At 33.7% G+C, this 23,029-nt stretch overlaps 3 protein-coding genes across 18 annotated transcripts; all 3 read left to right on the top strand.

The window, feature by feature from the left end:
- Positions 1–748: 748 nt before the first annotated feature.
- Positions 749–9,726, top strand: LOC103498687 (mediator of RNA polymerase II transcription subunit 17). 4 transcript variants are annotated; one of them, XM_008461387.3, is made up of 11 exons: positions 749–1,190; positions 3,673–3,802; positions 3,915–3,949; positions 4,546–4,690; positions 5,002–5,200; positions 6,177–6,290; positions 6,483–6,568; positions 7,705–8,089; positions 8,184–8,645; positions 8,776–9,099; positions 9,182–9,726. In XM_008461387.3, the coding sequence occupies exons 4-11, from the start codon at positions 4,602–4,604 to the stop codon at positions 9,509–9,511; spliced, it is 1,989 nt and encodes a 662-aa protein (XP_008459609.1). In that variant the 5' UTR covers positions 749–1,190; positions 3,673–3,802; positions 3,915–3,949; positions 4,546–4,601; the 3' UTR covers positions 9,512–9,726. The 4 variants fall into 4 exon arrangements, with proteins under 4 accessions (XP_008459609.1, XP_050946064.1, XP_050946063.1 ...); XM_051090107.1 differs by having other exon boundaries at positions 766–1,190; positions 3,673–3,806; positions 3,924–3,949; XM_051090106.1 differs by lacking the exon at positions 3,673–3,802 and having other exon boundaries at positions 766–1,190.
- An 815-nt stretch (positions 9,727–10,541) lies between these two features.
- Positions 10,542–19,742, top strand: LOC103498688 (RNA polymerase II C-terminal domain phosphatase-like 4). 12 transcript variants are annotated; one of them, XM_017046951.2, is made up of 14 exons: positions 10,550–10,852; positions 10,956–11,016; positions 11,103–11,156; positions 11,268–11,335; positions 12,296–12,368; positions 14,018–14,067; positions 14,182–14,255; positions 14,949–15,021; positions 15,148–15,263; positions 15,726–15,906; positions 17,155–17,447; positions 18,103–18,288; positions 18,373–18,411; positions 18,986–19,742. In XM_017046951.2, the coding sequence occupies exons 9-14, from the start codon at positions 15,198–15,200 to the stop codon at positions 19,310–19,312; spliced, it is 1,092 nt and encodes a 363-aa protein (XP_016902440.1). In that variant the 5' UTR covers positions 10,550–10,852; positions 10,956–11,016; positions 11,103–11,156; positions 11,268–11,335; positions 12,296–12,368; positions 14,018–14,067; positions 14,182–14,255; positions 14,949–15,021; positions 15,148–15,197; the 3' UTR covers positions 19,313–19,742. The 12 variants fall into 12 exon arrangements, with proteins under 12 accessions (XP_008459613.1, XP_008459612.1, XP_050946057.1 ...); XM_051090105.1 differs by lacking the exon at positions 14,018–14,067; XM_008461393.2 differs by lacking the exon at positions 14,949–15,021.
- A 1,047-nt stretch (positions 19,743–20,789) lies between these two features.
- On the top strand, positions 20,790–22,727 carry LOC103498689 (F-box/LRR-repeat protein At3g26922-like). Of its 2 annotated transcripts, XM_008461396.3 has the most exons (4): positions 20,828–21,633; positions 21,724–21,861; positions 22,071–22,202; positions 22,314–22,727. In XM_008461396.3, the coding sequence occupies exons 1-4, from the start codon at positions 20,908–20,910 to the stop codon at positions 22,326–22,328; spliced, it is 1,011 nt and encodes a 336-aa protein (XP_008459618.1). In that variant the 5' UTR covers positions 20,828–20,907; the 3' UTR covers positions 22,329–22,727. The 2 variants fall into 2 exon arrangements, with proteins under 2 accessions (XP_008459617.1, XP_008459618.1); XM_008461395.3 differs by having other exon boundaries at positions 20,790–21,861.
- The last annotated feature ends 302 nt before the right edge of the window (positions 22,728–23,029 follow it).

The following is a 23,029-nucleotide window of genomic DNA, read 5'->3' as shown; positions in this document are numbered from 1 at the left end:
CGGAGATTAATTACTTGGACTTGTGATAATCCCAACCATGTCCTAATTGTATATCATGAGAGACTTGGGTCACATATGTGTTTCCTTTTTAAAAAAAATACTTCCATCTTCTGAAATAATAATATTATTCCATAAAATGCTTCACATTTTAAAAAACAAATTATCACCATATTAATACTAGATTTTTTTTTTTTTAATTTTGAATTATTTTTACAACGAAGTATTTAAATGATTTATGTTGCTATATTAAATGATAATAGTATTTTTTAAGGAAAATTTAAAAAATGATAGAATTGACAAAATATTTATAAAATATAGCAAAATTTTAGATGTATATTAATACGTAGAAGTCTATCAATAGAATCTAAATTTTTGTTACCTTTTGTAAATATTTTAGTTTAGTTTACTATATTTAAAAATATCAAAAATTTTAATTCTCTAAAATTAGAATATTTTTCAAACTCTAAATTCATATAGAAACAAAATTTCAACAATTACATTCAAAACTAACAATAAAATATTTCTTTTAACTTCTCGTAAAACTTAAACTATTTTCGAAGTTTTTGTATTTTGATATAACTTAGGGGCCGTTTGGCCGAGGGTTATTACTAATTTTTTTCAAAATATAATTTATAGCTTGGAAGATTTAAATCCGAGACTTGAAATATATACATTTTTATGATTTATAGATTAATTAGAAAAATTTAAGTGGAGAAATTACACTAACATTTTTATAATTTGGCAAGAAAAGAAAAGAAAAGAAAACCTAAAAGCGTCATTTCCTCACACCCTTCTCCCATTGTCTACCATCAACCTTCTCGGGCTGTTCTTCTCCAACGGGGGCGACGAGTGTCCGACGGCGACGGTGTATAGACGACAACGTGGTCATCCTTTTCTTTAGCAGCCTCTGAACACCCGCGAATGTGAGCTTTTGTGAATCATTTTTACACAACCTCACCAACAAGCAGCCCCAACGACCTGTCGTTGCGTATCACATCCACGCATTCATGCGCGGTTCTTGAACACATCGGGTTCCTCTCCTTTTAGACTAGTTTCGGCATTGACCCACACTTCCATTGGCCTTAAATCAGTTTACTCACAACTTATAAGGTTCAAATCTGCAAGTTTGGATGCTTTCAAACACCAAACAGCAAGGCCAGCATGGTTTGGAATCCTTTCAGTAAGATTCGGTAAGGATCATCATTAATTGCTTTAATTTCCTTTTGAATGGGATTTAAGTGTCCAAATGTTATTCTGAATTCTTGGAACTCATCTGATATTATGTTTGGGTAAATTTTAAGTGTTTGATTAAGGTTCAGCAAGTTTGAACACATTTGGACTAGTTGGGAGTCGACTGAAGTATGCTAGAGCAGTTTTTTACCTGTGAAAGTTTGTTGGTTGTAGTTTTGGACTAATTGGGATATGACTAACTAATGTTTATGGTGGATTTTTGGATAAGAATGTTCCCGTTGAAAGATCTGCTGCTTCGGATTGAGGTTTTTGAACTGAGTTTTAGCTCGTTCGAATTGACGTTTTTGAACTGAGTTTTAACACTTTAACGTTGTGTTTACTGCCTGGGTTTCTAAATATTGATGTCTGTTCAAGGAAATGAATTTTTGGGTTGAGAATTGTATTTTCTTAATCCCTTCCACTCTAAAACTTTTGATAAATTTAGGTTTTGACTATTGTTATTGGACAAATGGTTGAAAGTTTGTTTTGGATTTTTGAAAGTATGTTCTATTTTGTTCCCATCCTTTTGAGTGGACTATGAGAGGGATCTAAGGCACTTTCCGAAATCCTTGGAAGGATATTTTATTCGAGCTCCCTACTTTTTCTTGGTTTGTTTCTTGTTTTGTTGGGATGGTAAGGACACTTTTTTCTGGGAGGATAGATGGGTGGGGGAGAATTCCCTTTGTACTGATTTTACACATTTGTATCATCGTTCCTCGTCCAAAAATTGTACTATCCCAGATCTTTTGGTGAGATATGATAATTCTGTGTTTTTCTCTTTCGGGTTTTGTTGTAACATGACCAATAGGGAAATGACAGAAGTGGCCTCTTTTCTTTCCTTACTCGAGAAGTGCACTATTAGAGAGGAGAGGAGAGATGCTCGTGTTTGGAATCCTAATCCTAGTCAGGGGTTTTCTTGTAAATCTCTGTTTTGTTTGTTGTTGGATCCTGCTCCCCTAAGGAGTCGGTCTTTGATGTGGTGTGGAGGACTAAGGTTCCCAAGAAAGTTAGGTTCTTATTTGGCAAGTCTTGCTTGGCTGGGTTAACTCTGTTGATAGGCTTGTCAAGAGGATGACTGTCGGGCCTTTCTGTTGTATGTTGTGTTAGATGGCAGAGGAAGATCTTGATCACCTTTTTGGAATTGCCAATTTGGGAGTGTCGTGTGGTGCTCCTTCCCCAGAAGTTCTCTGTTAGCTTTGCTGGCTTGAGGTATGTTAGAGCGACGATTGAGGAGATTCTTCTCCCTCCGCCCTTCAATGATAAGAGATGCTCTTTATGGCATGTTGGGGTGTGCACAATTATTTGACTTTTTATGGAATGGCAGAGTGTTTAAGGGTAGAGAGAGGGGGTATAGTGAGATTTGGTCTTTGGTTAGATTTCACTTGTCTCTTTGGACTTTGATTTCGAAGAACTTTTGCAACTATTCTGTAGGCAACATTTTACTTAGTTGGTCCCCTTTCCTTTAAAAGAGTGGTTTTGTGGGCTGATTTTTATGTATGCCCTTGTATTCTTTCATTCTTTTTCAATGAAAGTTGTTGTTTTCATTAAAAAATGAAAAATTGGTTTGAGGATTGACTGAAGTGTTTTGTATATTTTTTGTTCATTTTGTCAAATGAAAGTATGTGACTGTTTTGAATGATAGATGCAAGTATTTCATTGATTTTGAACTTAATGTGTTTCTGTTTTGGTTTTGTTACTTGTAAACTCTTGGAAGTTTGAATGGTTGATTTGATGATTTCTTTTATTAAAATTGCTATTTAAACTACATGACTGCATGTGTTGTTGCAAATGCTTATTAACAATTCGATAAGGTATCTTGATTTATCAAGTCTCTGTTCTTGGATATTGTATGCTTATTTTTGTGTAGCCACATCTATGAGACGACACAATATAGTGGTTTGCATTCCTTCGGAATGAAGATTCATGTGTGTGTTACCCTCACAATTAGTTATTTGAGTGTTATTTTGTCAATTTAATTGTTAATCGACATCTCTGACTGACTAAATAAATAACTAGCTTTATCAACGGGGAACCATATATATTAGGATGGTGCAAATATGCATCTTTTCTATCCTGTAGTTGATAGTATTGAATGAATCAAAGCACTGTTGTACGAAAGTATTGACCGATTGAAAGCTCTATATTGACTCAAAGCTCTATTGTATGAAAGTTTTGACCGATTGAAAGCTTTGTAATCAGTATTGAAAGATTATTATTTTAAAAAGTATGAAAGTTTTGTTTATTAAAGGTGTTGAAAGTATTTGAAGGTTTTGGTATTGTTGAAAGACTAGTAGAAAGTTTCAGCTTTCAACATTTTGTTTTGACCGAAAGTTCTACAATGATTTATATGCTTTTAGTTAAGAAAGTTTTCTAAGAAAATTTCATAGTTTTATATGGGAATTACCTTTGGTACTCATTTTTGTCTCTCCGAAATCCTTTCAGATAAGGATCAGGTGATAGTTCGGAAGGAAGTGAAGTTGGTCATTTTGGTGCAGGACATCAAAGGATATCTCTTAAGATTTGATAGCTTGACTTAGAAATTGTTTGTAATAAGTTTCTTCTGCTGAATTGTGTAAGTTATAAATGTTTCTAACTGTAATGTTTTTTGCATTTTTTTCACAATAGTTGTATTGGAAAATACATACTCTTACATTAAATTTCTCATAACTCAATTTCTCTCTCAGCACATTCAGGCCTCTCAACTATTATTTAGTGTGAGGTATGTACGCTTAAATTTCTTTCTTTATATATATATATATATGGGTTTTGATGTAGTGTTGTGTTTGTATTGTCAATTGTGTTTTGAAGTGGTACCCAAATTTAAAGGGTTGGGTTAGGTTGGAGACCTTGTTTGGGTCTTTATGGTAGATAGATGACTCCAAATTTTGAGCAGTCCAAAAAATTCCTCAACTCAACCTATATACACCCCTTATGCATATCCAAAAATTTCAGGGACAATTTTGTTATTTTTGTTTTTTTGTGGTCATCAGCTGAGACTGATTTGCCCTCGGTTGGACTCTCATGTTGATCACGGACTTGTCTTCCATTCTAGGGCTTGCTTCAAACCTTTTCCCTCCCAAGCTTACCTAAATTTAAAGGATTTGGTTAGGTTGGAGACCTTGTTTGGGTCTTTATGGTAGATGACTGAAAATGTTGAGTGGTCCAAAAAACTCCTCAACTCAACCCATATAAACCCCTTTATGTATATACAAAATTTCAGGGACAATTCTGTAATTTTTGTTTTTTTGTGGTCATCAGATACAGATTTGCCTTCTGTTGGACTCTCACTAATCACGGACTTGTCTTCCATTCTAGGGCTTGCTCCAAACCTTTTCCCTCCCAAGGTTATTCTGGGAAAGTAAGGTGTGAATATGGATGAAGACCTGAAAGTTTCTCTTGACAAGCTTCCCATCAAGCGCTTGGAGGCCATAGAAGAGAATGGTCTCGAACGATTTCCAACGTATGTTCCTTCTTCCCTGGTTTTCTCCCCATTTTAAATCCTGAGATGAAACATTAATTAGTTTGTATGTGCGTTACGGTAGAAGAAGATATGTCTTAGTTGATGAATATCTGCTTGTGCTTCAACATTGTTAATTTTGTTTACATTTGTGTCTGTATGTTGGTGATTGCTTGGAGTGAACTCTACATAATTGATCCCATTCTGCTAAATTGACTTGCATCTGATCTTTAAATGTATTTTTTAATTTTCTTGGTGAAAGTTTATGCTCAATTTCTTTAATTAATTGAGATTGATTTGTGTTATATTGTTAGAGATGTTGGTTATGAAGAGAAACGGTTGTCGCTTATTCGGAGAATTGACTTTGCTTGGGCAATAGAGAAGGACGATGAAAAAAAGAAGCAGAAGAAGAGCTCCAAGGAGAGTTCAACACCGTGGCAATGGCAGAACATGATAGAAAACTTGCAGTTGGCTCATCAAGAGCTCTCTGTTATCATAGACCTTATCAACACCGTGAGTTTATATATCATATGCCTCTAATTTGCTAGATTCTTTTACCATACAATGCCTTTAACTTGCTAGACATTTTTTAGCATAACGTTCTTTGAATAAATAATGGGAAAACGTTGCTTGTATTAGTTTCAATCAATAAATGTGCATGCAAATTTTTCTTTGTTCTAAAGAAAAAAGGTGCATGCAAATGTATAGGCAAACTGCCTTCGATTTTACATTACATATATGTCTTGGCATATTTTTTTTTTTTTGGAAAGCGTGGCAATAAAGTGCAATAGTCCTTTTGAACTTAAGTGCAAGGTGCAGTAAAGACAGCGAAAAAGAAAAAAAAAAAAAAGAAGAGATTTTATTGAAGATCGTCGAGAAAATGGTAATAATTTTTTTATACATGATTAAGTGTAAAATATAGAGATTTTATTGAAGACCGTCGGAAAATAAATAAACATTATAATAGAATATTTCTTAGTTTCTTCTTTAAAAGTAATAGAAAAAGAATATTGGGCTTATCTCAAGTGCGCTTTATTAATGGTGCCTTTTCTGGAAAGTGCATGTAGGTGTAGTTTTCTATACACAGTCATGTACGGAGGATTCATAAACCTACAAACTGATTTTTAATTTTTATTAGCTTTGTGGATATCCATTGACAATGTGTCTGACAAAATCATAATGTTGACTTGAGTTCTCTTATACTAAGGTCTCTGTAAATCACCATTTCATCTCTCCTAGAGGAAGATTTTGATGCTTTATGTCTTTTTTCATTCTTCTCCCCCAAGAATTGGTTGGGAGAACCAGGTTCTGTCGGTTTCATTAGGGAGTAGATAGGATTGAACTCCTAATTGTCAGGATTTAGAATTGTGATTATTTTTCTCTGCTTGCTTGTTGTTGTGAATTAGTTCTAATAAAATGGTTTCTTGGGAATATTATATTTAGAAACATTGTGCCATTATAAGTATTATCTGTCTTGATATAACTGTAGGTGGAAGCTAATGATGCAGTAACTGTGGCTGGAATGACAAGGCCAAAACCATTACCTAATGAAGTTCTAGCAGATCTTGGAGTTTCTGTAGCAACGAAACTACAATGCTTTCGAGTACTATTTTTATCCTTCTTTTCTTCTCAGAAGTGATGCTTGAGCTTGACTTACGCCCTTATTTCCTTATTTGATTACCTTACTTTGATTGGGCAGATCAATTGCCAGTATTATGTAATTCAAATTTTATGTTATTATTTGTACTATCATTTTGAAAGTGCCTGATTTTTTCATTTACCCCTTCATCTACAGCATCTTGGTAAATATTTCAAGCAGTCAGCTAAAGGTTTGGAACGACAGGTTGCAAGGGAAGCAAGATTTTATGGTGCTTTAATTCGGTAATCAATTCTCTTCATTTATCCAACGACCCTTGTGCACTGAATCTATGCTCAAAATTGTATGCCATTGTTAAATCTAGCAGTACGTACACAGTAATATTCTTTAGAATCCATGAAGTATCCTTAAATTAAAATATTTTTCTCATAAAAGATAAATATGCTTTGATTTTTAATATTTTCTACGTTCTTTTTGCCATAACCAAAAAAAGCTCATGAGAGAGACTTCTCATGGAAGGGTGTGTGAGCAGTGAGCACTGAGAATGAGTATTTTCATCTAAGTGGAGCATGATGTTGTGTTTGTATGAGATTGCCAGACTGGTTCTCTATGTGTGTCTGCTGAATAGAGTTTAATTCCCATTTTGTGGGCTCGTTATTTGTATGCCTCTGTGCATTCCTAGCCCTGATCTAGAAAATAAAATTGCTTAGGGGTGTTTGGTGGCCCATAAGGGGATGGATGTGTAATGTATCATAATCCAAAACCTATGTGTGGAATGAATGTTCTGGACTTGATTTGTAATACAAAATTCACTCTATTAGATAGTTTTGAATCAAACTCTCTTTCTCACTGTTTTTACGTTTCACAATCTCATTTTTGTTCCGTCTTCGATTACTCATGCTTTCCAACACTTTGATTCTTAGTAATCTTACATTCCGACTCTCCAAACAACCTCTAGGGCGGTTGCTCCAGTTTTCCTTTTGTGTAGCTTTTTGTTTAGCCTGCTAACTTAGTTTATTCCCCTGCACCTTCTCATATTATTTTTTTTTTATTGTTTTTTTAAATATGGTTCCTTCTTTTTTTTTTTTTCTTTTTTTTTTCTCTTTCTTTTTGTAATAATGCCTCATTCCTTGCCAAATATAAAACAGCGTTTGGATTATCTGAGGTTTAGCCTTCTTAATATGATGAGCTTGTTTTTAAATTCTTTCATATTGTTTAATTTAGAAATGGAAATTGTCCACCGTTTGAGATTTAGCATCTTTTTTACTTTGAGGGTTAACTTTATTTGGAATCAAATGAACCACATAAATACAAGTATATATCATAGTGCAATATATATTGAAGCAATCGTGAACCTTTTGATGCTCTCAATGCTTTCCAATTTCATATATTTTCAGTATTTGCTGATGATGTATATCAGATTGCAGCAAAACTGGAAGGTTAAAAGGCAGCGAGTGGCTGCTCCAGCTCCTGCAAATGAAGGCTTTACCATTGATTTATTTGACAATTCATCATGTGATCCTTCATCTGTGTTTCGACCATCTTCATCTACTATTCGTGTTGATCATGATTCGTCTGGAATGCTGGCAATTAATTTGCCTCCAAATTCATGCCACTCCCTTCGTTTTGGATTTCTCAGTGGATGTAATGTGGAAAATCCTTTGGAACATGATAAAAATGACACTACAAATCCTTCCAATCAGACTTCGGTAAAAAGGGAAAAGGAATTTACAAATGACGATGAGTACATTAAGGAAACAAACTCACTTCTCCGTCAAGTTCACCATGCCATTTTCTGCGAGCAGGTAGTTTCTTTAATACTTTGATCTTGCTCATTTGAAGTTCTTCCTACTTTTGTTCCCCATCACATGATATGCCATTTTTGTTTTCTGGTTTCAGGTGTTTGATTTGGTGAATCATGAAGCATTCAATCCATCCGTAGGTATCAACGTGACTGGCATACGAGAAAATTACTTGCAATTAAGTATAGATCAGGGTACCTCGGTCTTTATCTCTCTAGTGCCATCTGGTCAAAGTTGCCAAACAGTTGAAGGTGCCAATTCCGAGATCCTGGATAATGCAAATTTGCCTTTTGATTCGCTTGATGGGATTGAATTACCAGATAGAAGTGATCCACTTGAAAAGAAATTGCGGAATCCAAATCATATAACTTTTGAGATATATCTGCAACAAATTTTCCATGAGCTAGTATTTGTAAAATCAAATGATAGACCCATTTCATCATTAAGCAGGCAATCGGGTCAAGTTTCTAATGATGGGTCTGGACTTCTTGGTCATTTCTGTTTGTCTCTGGCTCACAGAATGTTCGCAAACAATGTTCTCATGGAGCTTGAAAATGTGGTAAAGTCGTAGTTTACTTGATAATTAATCAATTTTCGGTGGGAGCACACTTTCTTCATAAGAATTATGCTTTATGCATTTGATGTTGCTAGCAGATTAATCTTGAAGTTTAACTTTGGTTTGTTCTCAGGTCTGGAAAGTCCCATTTCTTCAATTGATATCTCATCCCACTTGGAATTCTCGAAAATCATCTTGGACGTTTTTCATGGAAGTTCCTCGGTCCATACTTCATCCTAATAGCATCCAGGCTCGTACATCAGACAGTTATCAAATGAATAATGTAACCAAAACACAGTTTTTGACTAAAGTTGTTGTAAATGATGATTGCATTACTATCGAAGGAGAAGGTGCACCAAATGTTGTTGGCTTGTTCAACGGAAATTCCAAGGATATCTATTTGACGAACAGATACAGCTGTGACTTGGCCGATCTTCCTGTTATAATTCTGTTGCAGGTGAATTCAAAGTAGATTTCCTTGCTTTTGAGCTTCTTTATCACTGGAAAGTAGAAGTATAAGCGTCATTGTGTTTCCACAGGTTGCGAGCCAGATTATTCTTTGGCTTCATGAGGAGGCTCTAACCTGGGGAATAAAGGCCAACCGCGACTTCCTAAGTCTGTCATTTGAGCTTGAACAAGGTGAAACACTCCGGCTGGTAGCCCATGTGGACCCAGAAGATCCTCAAGGATGTCTTTCATGGTGGTTGGTAATGGACGATGGGTTGATGGAGGACAGGAAACTTAACTTTGAGACTTCAGATGTTGTGCCTGAATACAGGAAGTTTTTGGGGAATTTATCTCTAGAAGTTTTGCATTCAACATTAATGGATTTGGTTAGTTTGTGCAGTGGGGTTGGTGGTAGCCTATAACCATGATTTTCTTGTCTGGAATTACAATTAGAAATTGCATCGTTGTCTAGTAATTGTAATTCTGCCTCTAGATTTTTGAATCTAATGGTATCTTCAGTTTTTTGTCCTCATTGCTTACTCAACATCATGTATTACTTATAGACCATGCAAAAATAGTGAATCTAAAGCAACGGATGGCTGGAAGCTGACTTCAAGAGGAAGAAACTGTTTAGTGATATTTAGTTTTTTATTTTAATTATTATTGTTTTTGAAAATTAAGCAAAAAAAAAAAAAAAAGTTTAGGAAAATTATTTTAAATATCAAAACTGTTGAAAATATTTGTAAATATAGCAAAATACTAGAATCTATTTGTGATAGACAACAATAAACCAAGATTAATTGCTATTTGTATTATCATGATACACAAATAATAGTCTTATATTTTGTAAATATTTATTTTTATTTAATATCAATAAAATCTGATTTTTATTTTTAAAGACTTTTACCAAGTCTTTTTTGTTCTTGTAACATTTCAAGCTTCACAAAAATTTAATTTAATTTATTTTCAACAATTAGATTTTTCTTCCTTTAATTCTTACTGAAAATAAACTTGAGTTAATTAGAAGGAATAAGGAGTTTTTTGAATTCATTTGATAGATATTTTTAGATATAATTTTGTCCACTATCCAAATTTTGCTACATTTGAAAGTTACATTCGAGAATTATTAAAAAGATGAAAAATAGATATAATATTTATAGTCTCTAGTAAAATCAATATTTTTCTTGAGTGGTTTTTTACTAAATAATTGATTTTTTTATTATTCTCGACAAAAACTACTTTTTTTTAAAAAAAAAAAAATATATAACGAGTTGAATTAAAATATTATAAAAAATATTAATGACAAATTTTCAATAAAATATTTCACAGTAGATTTAGAAATATTATTTAGAGATATAAATTAGTATAATGTGGTTACGATGGTATCTACAATTTACCGCGATTAGCCCATAAGTTTATATATAGAGAAGATAGTAAACAAAAATGAAAACCGAAACCAAAATTCCACCATTACCCAAACTCTCTCACACCTTCTCTCACGCAACAATGAAACTCCGCCCCCCCCACTCTCCGGCCACTGCCACCTCGCCTTCCCATCGCCTACGTTGCCGCATGGTCTGAAAGCGCCAAGCCTCTTTCTATCTTCCGCTTTCTCTCTCTTCCGTTCTCTCCCTCCCTCTAACGATCCATCTCCTCTGTTTTATGAGTTCCAGCAGTCCTCGCCGACATAGTCGAGCATTTCCGCCGATTCTTCGTCGAACACTGCCGCTACCATCGGTCTTTTACGGGATTCTTGGTTTTGGGTAAGATTTGGTGTTTTATGGTTTTTTTTTAGTATTCTTTGAGTACCCACTAAGATTTTGGCCTAAATTTGATTTCCCATAATGTTCGGATTTTCGATTCAAGATTTGGAAGACGTTAGCTTGCTGTCCAGCAAGTGTTAAGGACCGTATTGTTTGATTTTTTGGTTAGTATCAGATTTTGGAACCATTTTGGATTAGGAATAATCGTTGTAAACTGGGTATATAATTCTTATTTGTGGTTTATGCATAGGTAGGAAGTTTTTGCTGATGTTGTGAGGTGGTTTTGGATTAAGCCACGTATTGGGTAAGTTTATCTTTCCTTTTTTTTTTTTTTTTTTTTTTTTTGAGTTTTTTAGTCAAATTTGTGTTTTGGACTTGGCCCCTAAAGTTTAGGTTTGATTATGGTTTGTATTAGGGGCTTTGATCCAAGATTACTCAAAAACAAGAAGAAGATAATTGCTTGTTATTCAGCTCAATTTTGAGGTAAGTATCATTCCTATTGGAACACTTTTGGGCCAGGCGAACTAAGTTTAAAACGTTGTTTTTCGCTTTGCCAAATAGTTTTTAGAAAAGCTTACATGATATGTTTTCATGCAAGCGTCTATTGTGCTTAGCCTAGCTTATTTACCTTTTATAGTTTAGTTCGTGTTGTAAGCTTGCTGTTAATTTATCTGGTTGTTATTGTTAAGTTTGGGGTTGGAAATTTAGTGTTGGAGTTGTTAATGTTATTTTGAAGTTAAGTTGTCCTTAGTGGTTTATCAAAGTGATTGTTTCATAAATTAAGTTTGGATCACATTGGTTCTTTCAGGTGACCTATTTAATGTTATAAGTGTTGAATTTCTAGTGTTGTTTAGTTGCTCCGAGCAAATATTAGAGTGTTAGTTTCTTTTAATTGTTTTGATGTTGAACCTGAGATTAATTAGGTATGAGAGTTTGGTACTAAAAATTTTGGATTGTTTTGAGGTTATAAGTTCATGTAACAATTATAGTATATTATATATTCTATGAATTTTTGAACCCCAAATGTTGTAGCCGTAGGTGTTTTGTATGTGAAATTAGTTGAAGTCACGCCTGAGTTTATTTGGAAATGATTAGAAAAATAAAGAAGCGTGGCCTACTTATTGAAGTCGGCTTATTTAAGAGTTGAAATTAATATTATCCTAGAATTCTTTGTCCATCTGCTATACACAGCATTTATTTTATCTTTTTCTTTCCACTTCTAAATGTTTCATAAGATTACATGCATAATATTTTTTATAAGATCTTTTCCCTTCTGAATTTGGCTCTATTGTTTTTAATCTTGGTATTGCATATTAATGCTAAAGTCTACTAAGGTCATTTACTTTCCCCTTTCTATTTTGTGGATTTTTCAGATGAGCCTTGCAACCAATTCTCCGGCTCACTCATCAAGTAGTGACGATTTTGCTGCATTTCTTGCTGTAGATCTTGATTCCCATTCGTCTGACTCATCACCTGATGAAGAGACCGAGGGTGACAATAATGCTGAAAGCGAGAGGTACGGTTAATTTTTAAGATCAATAAACTTCCGTTGTTCTTTGAAGCTAGTAATGCATAAACACAGTGGTTTAGGGTTCTAATTTTTGTTAATTTAATGTCGTTATGCTATTTTATTTTTCATCCCTCAAAAATCATTTTCTTGCCAACTTTTTGGTGTAGTCTGAGAGTTCTTGTTCCCTTTCCTTTGGGTTTCGTCATTTTCTGTCCGATAGAGAAACAATGGCAGTGGTAGCTCTTTCTTTCTTTACCTGAGTGTCAACCCTTTAGAATCAGGAGAAAGGAAATTAGAGTTTGGAGCCGTAATCCTTTGGAAGGGTTCTGGTGCAAATCTTTCTTTGAGTGTTTTGTTGATCCTTCTCCTTTAGGTGTTTCAGTCTTTTTGGTGCTTTGGAGGATTAAGGTCCCTAGAAAGGTGAGATTCTTTACTTGGCAGGTTCTTCACGACTGAGCTAGCATATTGAACAGGCTTGTTAGGAAGTTGCCTCCATTGGTTGGGCATTTTTGTTGTATTTTTTGTCACAGGGCAGAGGAAGAGTTGGACTGTATTCTCCGGCATTGTGACTTTGTGAGTGGAGTCTGGGATTCTTTTGTTTAGACATTTGGTTGATGTGCGCTCGTGGTAGAGATGTCAGGGTATTATCGAGGAGTTCCTCCTCAATTTTCCGTTTAGGGTGAAAGGCTGTTTGATTGTCTTGCTAGTTTGTGTGCGGTTTTATGGGTATTGTGGGGCAAACCAAATACTAGGGTGTTTTGGGGTGTTGAGAGAGATCCTATGGAGTTATGGTCCCTTACTTGCTTTCATGTTTTCCAGTGGCTTGGATGCCGAAGTTTTTTTTATCATTGTTATATAGGTATTAGATGGGAGTCCCTTGTAAAGGGAATCTCCTTTTTTTGTGGGCTTGACTTTTATATGTTCGTGTATTCTTTATTTTTTCTCCTTGAAAGATGTTCTCATAAAAAAATTAATGTTTTTATTACGTAATTTAGAATAAAATGGAAAGTATTTTGTAGTTTCTGGCTCTCTTTTGAATTTTCTTATGGATAAAAATATGAAATAAGTTTTATCATGATTAAGATTATGGGTTCCTTTTTCAATTTCTGGACGGTATTTTCTAAAAAATAGATTGTGTTTGGTATTGTACGACATTTGAAAATGCTTGTTGAAACAGGATTTCATGATTGGTTTAACAGTTCAGATTTCCCCATCTCACTTTCTTGTGATAGTTTATAGCAATTTATAGATTCTAAGCTTCTAATCTCAAACTATTGGTTATTCTTTTTAAATGATTTTTTTTAAGAAAAGCCAAATTTCCATGCTGAATGAAAGAATAAGAGCAAACTGCAAAGTAGCACAAAAAAGACTAATATAAAATAAAAAAAATTAGACATTTACAGCAGTCATAATTATTTAAGTTCACAGGTAATGAGTTTTTCTGTCATTTAGTTTCACTTTCATCTAATCATTTTCTTTTATAGATATTTCAAATGGTCTAGTTCATGTAAGTTTTTAGGCTACCATAAGTGTAATTATTATTTTGTATTAAAAGTATAAGACTACCGTAAACAGGATGCTGCTATTCAATAAGAGTCATTTGGTGATTTCTATGTTTGTAATTTGTATTATTTTTCCTTTTGCATGAATAACAGCATTGAGTTGTGGCAAATGGCGACTATGATTTCTGCGCATAATAACAGGGGTTTGTAGGATTGGTTATAAGTTATAACCATATAACTAAATTGTGGTAGTTCATCCTTGTTTTCTCAATTTAACATATCAAATACTTTTTATTCAATTCGTTCAATTTTTTTAGGATAAAGCGTCGTAAGGTAGAGAAACTGGAAAACTCAGAGGATATTGTGCATGAAGTTGAAGAGCAAAGTTTAGGTGAGTTAAACTTTTGGTACTAATCCCTTTTGTTGTCCATATTTTAAACTATTGTTCAACCCTTTACTTTCAATGTAGCCTATATGTGGCTGTGAGCTGTACTATACAGTCTATACTGAACGACTTTCTTACTTCTTAGACAGCTATACAACGTGCTTGCTGTGTTTGTCCTTTTTCCCGCTCACTCTGCATATTCATAGAGCTTTTCTCTTGGCTAATCTTCTGTCACATATTGTTTTTGGTGGTTGCCTCCTCTATCCTTCTTATATGGGAATCTGATTGGAGGTTTTCCATCCTTTTTATCCATCTTTTATTTGAATCATATGAACTTTAAGAACCATATCAAATTGGCCCCAAAATGGTCTATATATAAACACCTCCCTATTAGTGTTATTGAGTAAGAAAATATTCCCTAGAAACTATGAAATCAAAAGGGCAGGGAACGAAGCATACTACATCCTTGTACAACCAAAAGTGAAATAACATTTCTCTGCTGTATGTTTAAATTGGTCCAAATGCCAGTGGATAAAAAATAAAGTACATAGTATGGGACTTGCTCTTATATATGATTCATAATCTTTGGTCTAAATGAAAATAGTCATTCTTAGTTTCCTTTAAAACTAATAGTTATAGGGAAGCCTGATGGATATGTACCTGAAATTTTGTGGCATCTGATTTTGTGAACTATTTCAGTCTAGCGGTCTTCTGCTCCTCATATATTCTTTATTTCGGTTCCTTTCTTCCCCTACCAACGTAACCTATTCAGGTTCGTGTAATGTAACTTATTACCATTGAAATAACTTATTACCATCTGACTCCTTGTATCTTTGCGTTGGTTTTTAATTCTCTAATTTCTGAATTGTTATGTTTTGAAAATATTGATCTAATGCAGAAGTATTATCAAAGCAACAATTATGCAGTCATCCTGGTTCATTTGGAAATATGTGTATCATATGTGGGCAGAGGTTGGATGAGGAATCAGGCGTGACATTTGGGTATATACATAAGGTATGTTTTCTTTATATGAATATTTGTTTGTCTTCTATTCTTTGTTGTCATTTATAGAATGTTTTGTTGCAGTGGGGGTGGGTTAGAAGGAGTGGGAGTTTACAAAATGGGCACCAGTGGTTAGAATGACATACCAGTAATTAGAAGGAATGAGATCTTGAGTTGACCTAGTGGTAAAAAAGGAGACATAATCTCAATCTATGGAGGCCCTCCATTTCTTAATAAGCTATCAGTTTCTTAAAAAATAAAGAAAAAAGAAAAAGTGAAAAAATCTCCATGAAGCTTGAGATGTTGCTAATATATATATTTTCCCTTCAGTTATATTTGTTCACTGTTGGCAAAATAGACACTACATTAGCTTTGGATTTTAACTTAGCATGCCTGGAGAAGTACCAATAACTAGTAGTTTGCTGGTATATCAAATGATGGGATAAAAATATGGACCATCTGATAATCTTGTAGGAGCTGAGGCTTAATAATGATGAAATTAACCGGATGCGTAACAAAGAAATGAAGGAGTTGTTGCAGCGTAAAAAGCTTATCTTGGTTCTTGATCTGGATCACACACTATTGAACTCAACTGAGCTACGGTATTTGACAGTTGAAGAGGAGTATTTAAGGAGTCAAACAGATTCTCTTGAAGGTAGATTGTCCTCTCATCTGTACATAGTTCTACTTTCTTAAGTAACTTCGGTATGTTATTGACTGTTATTTCATTCTCATTGTGTTTTTGCTTTCACCATTGCTGTTTTGTGTCTGCTGTGTTCTTTTTTCTTTTATATATAGGACACAAATAAGTACATTCCCCTAATCCTAAGCTTTTGTATTTGCTGCTTTAGATTAGTTGCTTTTTGAGCAGCTATGACAGTCTTCTCTTATTTAAAACTAAATACTTTAAATTCAGATTGGATAAGTTGCAAACATGGAGTTCGATATTTTTGTGAACTTAATTCAAATTTGGATTTTTTTTTTTTGTGTATTTATGTTGAGGGGCTCTTTGTTGGTAATTTAGTCTTTTGGAACGTTGGAATTACTTTGAAACTTTCCGAATATCAAGAAACGTAGAAAAAAAAGGTTGGGATATTTCTTTTGCTCGACTAGTAAAGTAAAAGTGAAAAACGTAGGTTTTGCCGATCTTTTCACTATATGAATGAATGTTATTTTATAATTTATTGGTGTCGAAACTATTTACAAATTATAGGAAAAACTATCAAATTCTCCATAGTTCACTTAAAATTTTTGTTATATTTTGTAAATAGTTTCTTTTTTTTTTTTTTTTTTTTTTTTTTTTTTTGCTATCCATAAGAATTTCTCAAATTTATTTTATATTCTTTAGAAAAATAAAGATAAGTACTTTATTATGTATAAGCACTTCATAAGCATGATGCATGAAACTATCTCCACAACTTGACTTACAAAGGTCTCTGAGGGGTGGTTTGAGGCAAGGGGTGGAGTTCTCAAGCCTGGGGGTAGTTTAGTTTTAAATTGATGTTTTTTAGTTGTGGGGCTTACAAATTCATTGGACCAAAACAAAGAGTTGAGTTTTTTAGCTTCACTATCCTCAACTCCTACTCCCTTGCCAAACACCCCTTGAGAGATCTGCAAGAGTTTGAGTTTGAATGGGCCGTTATGGGATGAGGGTTCTGACATATATTTCTTTTTATTAATTCTGGAATTTGCATCTGACGATCTTTTTCCTCGCTCTGTTGAACCATGAAGCTGAATTGCACCCTTTCTTGGGTCTAAACAGTTCGGTAGTGTTTAATTTAAAATTTGCTTGCCTTCTTATATAGTGTCAAGTAATTAACCTTGAAGATTTGGCTTAATTATCTAAGCTTCCTAAAAATTTGTGACGTTTTGTTTTTGATGCTGTGGTAAAATTTTTGAATAGATGTCACGAAAGGAGGAAGCCTTTTCCTATTGAACTCCGTTCATACAATGACAAAGTTGAGGCCATTTGTCCATTCATTTTTGAAAGAAGCTAGTAAGTTGTTTGAGATGTATATATACACTATGGGGGAGCGAAGATATGCCTTTGAAATGGCAAAGTTGTTGGACCCCAAGAAGGAGTACTTCAGTTCCAAAGTTATTTCTCGGGATGATGGCACTCAAAAGCATCAGAAAGGTCTTGATGTGGTGCTGGGTAAGGAAAGTGCTGTTCTGATCCTCGATGATACTGAAAATGTAAGTGCATCTAGAATTAGATAATACTTCCGTATACTTGATCTATTGTTGCTACCTAGTTATCATAATTAAATGGTAACGGTGATTCCCATCATGCATTAAGAAAAGGCTGATAAATTGCGTAGTTCACTCGGTGGAAAATTTTCTTCCACATTTGAGAGGAAGGTTAAATACATTTGATGGATAAGAAGATTAAGACGACTATGTAATGCAAAAGAAGGATTGAAATTCTAAAATTTAATTCAACAGTTTGGTTCCCTAATTCCAAAACTTATTTTATTTTACTTTTAGTTCATTGCTGATGATTGTTACGGATGTTTTCTATAATCTTTAGTTTCTCTTTCTTTTCTTTTGTGTGTGTGTGTGTGTTTTAAACTTTTCAAGGAACTCCCGCCGTTACTCCTGTGGATTATTTAATGCAACATGGTCCTCTTATTAAACAATAGAATCTTGCAAAGGGATTGCTTGTGAATACTTAGTGAGTGTCTTTATTCCTCAAGAAAAACATCCCATAAGCCTTGTTTTATATTCTTTGTGATTCAGTTTTAGTTATTTTTTTCTGCGTCTTGGAACATTGATTTTCTCATTTTTGGGTTGCTGAACTACCTATTCTTTATACACATGTGGAGCTAAACATGATCAATTTTTACGATAGGCATGGACAAAACATAAAGAAAACTTAATATTGATGGAGAGATATCACTTTTTTGCTTCAAGTTGTCGTCAATTTGGCTTCAACTGTAAATCTCTATCTGAGTTGAAGAATGATGAGAGCGAAACTGATGGGGCACTGACAACCATCCTGAAAGTTCTGAAACAAGTCCATCATATATTCTTTAATGTATTTTCCTCTCCCTCTCTATTGTTACACTCTTGTTTTTCCATCTTTTTAACCTCAATCTCATCGTTAGACTTTCTTTTGTAGGAAGTCTCGGGTGATTTGGTTGATAGAGATGTGAGACAGGTAAAAGTTTGTTCCCAACTTGAAGTTCGTTATCTAATGCTTCTTGTGATGACTATCATTTCTAGTTGATTCCTACAGTTCTATCTTGTCGATAATCTATAATACTTCTTGTGATGACTATCATTTCTAATTGATTCCTACATTTGTTCATGAACTAAACATTAATTAATTTATACGGTTTATTTTTAAATGTAGCAAAATAAACCAAAATATTTACAAAATATAGTAATATGATAGTCTATCTATAATGGATTGCAATAGACCAAGCTAGATGCATCTTATGGTAGTTTATATTGGTCTATCTATTATATCGTAAATAGTTTGTGATATTTTGTTATATTTCTAAATATTTTTAGAAGTTTTGTCATTTAAAATCATTTTACTAAATTATTAGAAGTTCATGGATTTATTAGAAAAGTTTATTTATGTCTAATGGATTAATTAATTTTTATTTTTATTTTAATATATCAAAGTACTAAGAGATAAAAATTGACAATTTGCATGAAATAGAAATTCAATGGCATCGTGGTATTATAGCATGGACTTAATATTCAAATTCCCTTCAACTAAACAGGTACTAAAGACTGTTCGTGCTAAAGTTCTCGAGGGATGCAAAGTCGTCTTCAGCCGTGTTTTTCCTACCAAATTTCAGGCTGAGAACCATCATCTCTGGAAGATGGTAGAGCAGTTAGGAGGCACTTGCTCAACCGAACTCGACCAATCCGTCACACACGTGGTCTCGACGGATGCTGGAACTGAAAAGTCACGTTGGGCTTTGAAGGAGAAGAAGTTTCTGGTCCATCCACGGTGGATAGAAGCATCAAACTACTTCTGGAAACGACAAGTGGAAGAGAACTTTACCGTTGAGCAAACCAAAGTCGAGCAAACCAAGAAACAATGACACCGTTTCTGTTTATTACTGTAGTAGTTCCACATATCACTTAAATGGATCATGGACATGTTGGGGTGGGGTTTGCATTCTGTGCTCTTAGTGTTTCCCCCATAAATATTACTTAGGACTCTCTCACCTTATTTGTAGGTCAGCGTCTCATTTTTGAAGTAACCCTTAAAATCAACTTCAAGGGTTGATTGAAATTCAAGCTCTTTTGGTCTCTGTAGATGTGTAGATGCGTTGCTTTGTAACCATTTTGGGTTGGGTTATAATCATAGGGTGTGTTATTTTTGGCTTGTAATTCATTTTAAAAAAAAATTTCAAGCCCTAACAACTATGATTCTGTATTTGTAATTCTGCTAATGTATTTGTCTCATATCAAAGACAGCATTAGTTGATAAGTTTCACGACGGAAAGATCAGTGTTAGAATTTTTATCACTATCGTGCATATATTGTTTTGATTCTCATTCCTCAATTAATTGAATGTGTCATCTGTCTGTATAAGCACTCATCAAATCTTTTTCTAATAAAATAAATATCAAATAACTTAGTTTATAAAAACAGCAGGAAAAAAAATTCAAAACTCTAAAGTTGTTACAGAATGTGAATAGATAACGATTAGAGCTATATTGCTGATAAAAGCTATACTTTCATACCTTGTGGGAGGATATTTTATATCTCTGTTGTGTGGTGTAGTTGTTCTACATCAAATCTCTTGTGTGATAATTATATGCTTTTTCTTTTATATATTTGTAACTGGATGACTGTTCGACTTCTACCCTCTCCATTTTGTATTAGGGTAATTAGAGTGGATAGCAATTGTTAGAATAATTATTAACTATGTAGCAACGTTTTAAAAAAATTGCAAATATAGCAAAATCTATCGATGATAGACTTCTATCGACGATAGACTCCTATGATTTATCACTGATAGACCAACATTTGCCACATGATCTATCGGTGATAGACTTTTATTATTGATAAATTTTGACAAATTTTACTATATTTGCAATTTTTTAAAAATGTTGCTATATACTTAATTATTTTGAATATAATTGTTACATTTGCAACCATCCTTATATTTTTAGAAATTATGGGCCCAATTGCTTAGTTTATGATTCATTTTTGCTTTTGAAATAGTTTATTTTTATATTTTCAAAAATAAAAATTACAAAGAAAATAATTAAAAAATGTCTAGTATACTTATCTTTAAATACGATTTCCAAAAAAACTCATTTTTGAAAACAATAAATTGTCATTTTTTTTGTTTTTAGATTTTGTTTCCAAAAATATTGTAAACATGAGATACAAGTGTGTGTGTATATCTATAGCATTTTCAAATTCACAGCCAACACAAATCTTGAATTTTGAATAATTTAAAACTTAGAGAATTTGTAATTTAATTTATATATTTCTCTCGTGGTTGAATTAACTCTTTTCTATAAATTAAATCGTGAAAAAAACATGTAAATCTAACGCAATGTCACGTACAATATGTATATAATAGGAGAATAGAAATCTGAACTTCTTTTCAACGCCGCCCATTTCGTTGATATTGGAAGCGGTTTCTATCCTTAGATGACGATCTTAACCACCCTCTCCAATGGTCATCTCCAATACTAACTTGAAGAACTTAAGAATTATGGAAGACGACAGAATTAGCCTTCTTCCAGACTCTCTTCTTCATCACATTCTCTCCACCTTCAACACAAAATTCGTTGTCCAAACTTGTCTTCTCTCCAAACGATGGAAAACCCTTTGGACTCTCATCCCCACTCTCAACTTTGATTACAACTCTTTCTCCTCCTCGTCATCATTCAATTATGACGACGAGGAATCCAAACGAAGATCCTTCAAGTTCTTCATCTTTCGAGTTCTATCAAAACACTGCGCCACTGACATTCAAAAACTCACCTACACTTCCTCTCCAAACGGAGATGAATCTGTTTTAGTTGAATTGTTGATATGCTATGCTGGCTCCCACAATGTCCAACAACTTTGCGTAAATACTTACAATATTGGTATCTATGAGTGGGATTACTGTTTTCCCATATGTTCATCACTCATTGAATTGAAGATGGTCTGTGGGTTTGTGGATGATTGGGGAGTCTTGGCCTTACCATCCTTGAAAATATTAGAAATCCAATGTGATTGGTCTGCACGGGATGAGAGAGCAAATTACGATGGAATTACAATGTTTTCTGGATGTCCAAATTTGGAATCTTTGGTTTTGGTTGACTATCTTTTCGAGAGTGCTACTATTTCTGCTCCTAGACTTGAGAACTTTAAACTATGTGCTTCTCATGACATGGAATTAACTTTTCCCCAAGTTGAATTGCTTACACCCACTCTCAAAGCTGTCAATTTTGTCAATGTGTTGCCTGTTCTCGAGTCTGATTCAGAATTTTCATGCATACAGAAAGTAGATATACAACTTAAAGATTCTGTTTTTACAACGGATGGCTCACAAACACAAGAGTTAAAATCAAAATTCATAGATTTACTCAGTGTGTTGCATAATGCAAGCTCATTCACATTACCTATGAAGGCAACACAGGTACATCTTCAAACTTTATCTTCTTTCCATATTTATCATATTATTTCTTAGATGATATAATACATTAAGTTTACTTCACCCATTTGATTTAATAATGTGGTCCAGGAGGTTCTATTTCCATTGATTGGGTCTGTGTTTAGTGATTAATATTATCTGATCATGACCAACATCTTTCTTAGTTAACTTTGAACTTGTTTGTTTTTGACAAGGTCATTTCGTCGTATAAAGAACTATCTTTTCACAATATGAGACATTTGAGGTTGAAAACAAAGGAGTCTGACTTACTATTGAAGCATTTACTAAAAGCCCCCAAATTGGAGACCATTGTTGTTCTCAATGAGGTTATAAAATCATGTCTTTTTTTCTTTTTGTTATATATGAAATTAAGGGCATCTAGCTCAACTCAATTTTAGTCTTATAATCGTTACATTTGTGTTCACATGATTTTTCAGGATATATATATGTAGAAACATTATTGCATGTGGGATGCTTCTTTTTGTTGAGACGTTGTCAAATGGCTTGCCATGGAGGATAATATACCCTTTAATTTTACGCTTTCTTTTGGTGGGATTTTTGGTGATTTTCTACTTAGGCTTATGTTATGTTTGTTTTAATATTTAATTATTTTCAACTATGGGTTTATATATATATATATATATATATATGGCAAAAGAACTAATCCAAGGCTTCTCCTCTCTTTCTTTCATTGTGTATGTGTGTGTGTGAATATCTATACACTACGTGTTGGATTGGATTGGCTATGCATGTGTCTGTTTTGTGTGTGTTTACTCCTTCACTATCATAGTTTGGACGTATGTAATGGAGTGTAATTCTAATTCTCAACTCAATTTTCTCTTTTTCGATCACTGTTTTCACGTTTCACGATCTCATTTTCGTTTTGTCCTCGATTTCTCTCTCATTTCAACATCCTTGAGATTATTAGTAATCTATTTAGTTCCAATTACCTTCTTCAACTGTTCCTATTTCTTAACAATGGTGCCTCATGTGTTCTAAAACCATCTACGACAAACCAACAAATCATATTCTATATAGTAAGAAGATGATAAGTATAGTGATCACCAATACTAACGTCATCTAGCACAGTGCAAGACATCTTGTAATATAGTAATGGTTAGTCATAAGATTAATAATGAGACAATACTGCTTA

This window comes from Cucumis melo, chromosome 9 (genome assembly GCF_025177605.1).
Source record: "Cucumis melo cultivar AY chromosome 9, USDA_Cmelo_AY_1.0, whole genome shotgun sequence".
NCBI classification, from domain to species: Eukaryota; Viridiplantae; Streptophyta; class Magnoliopsida; order Cucurbitales; family Cucurbitaceae; genus Cucumis; species Cucumis melo.
This window is presented reverse-complemented; position numbering and strand designations above follow the sequence as displayed.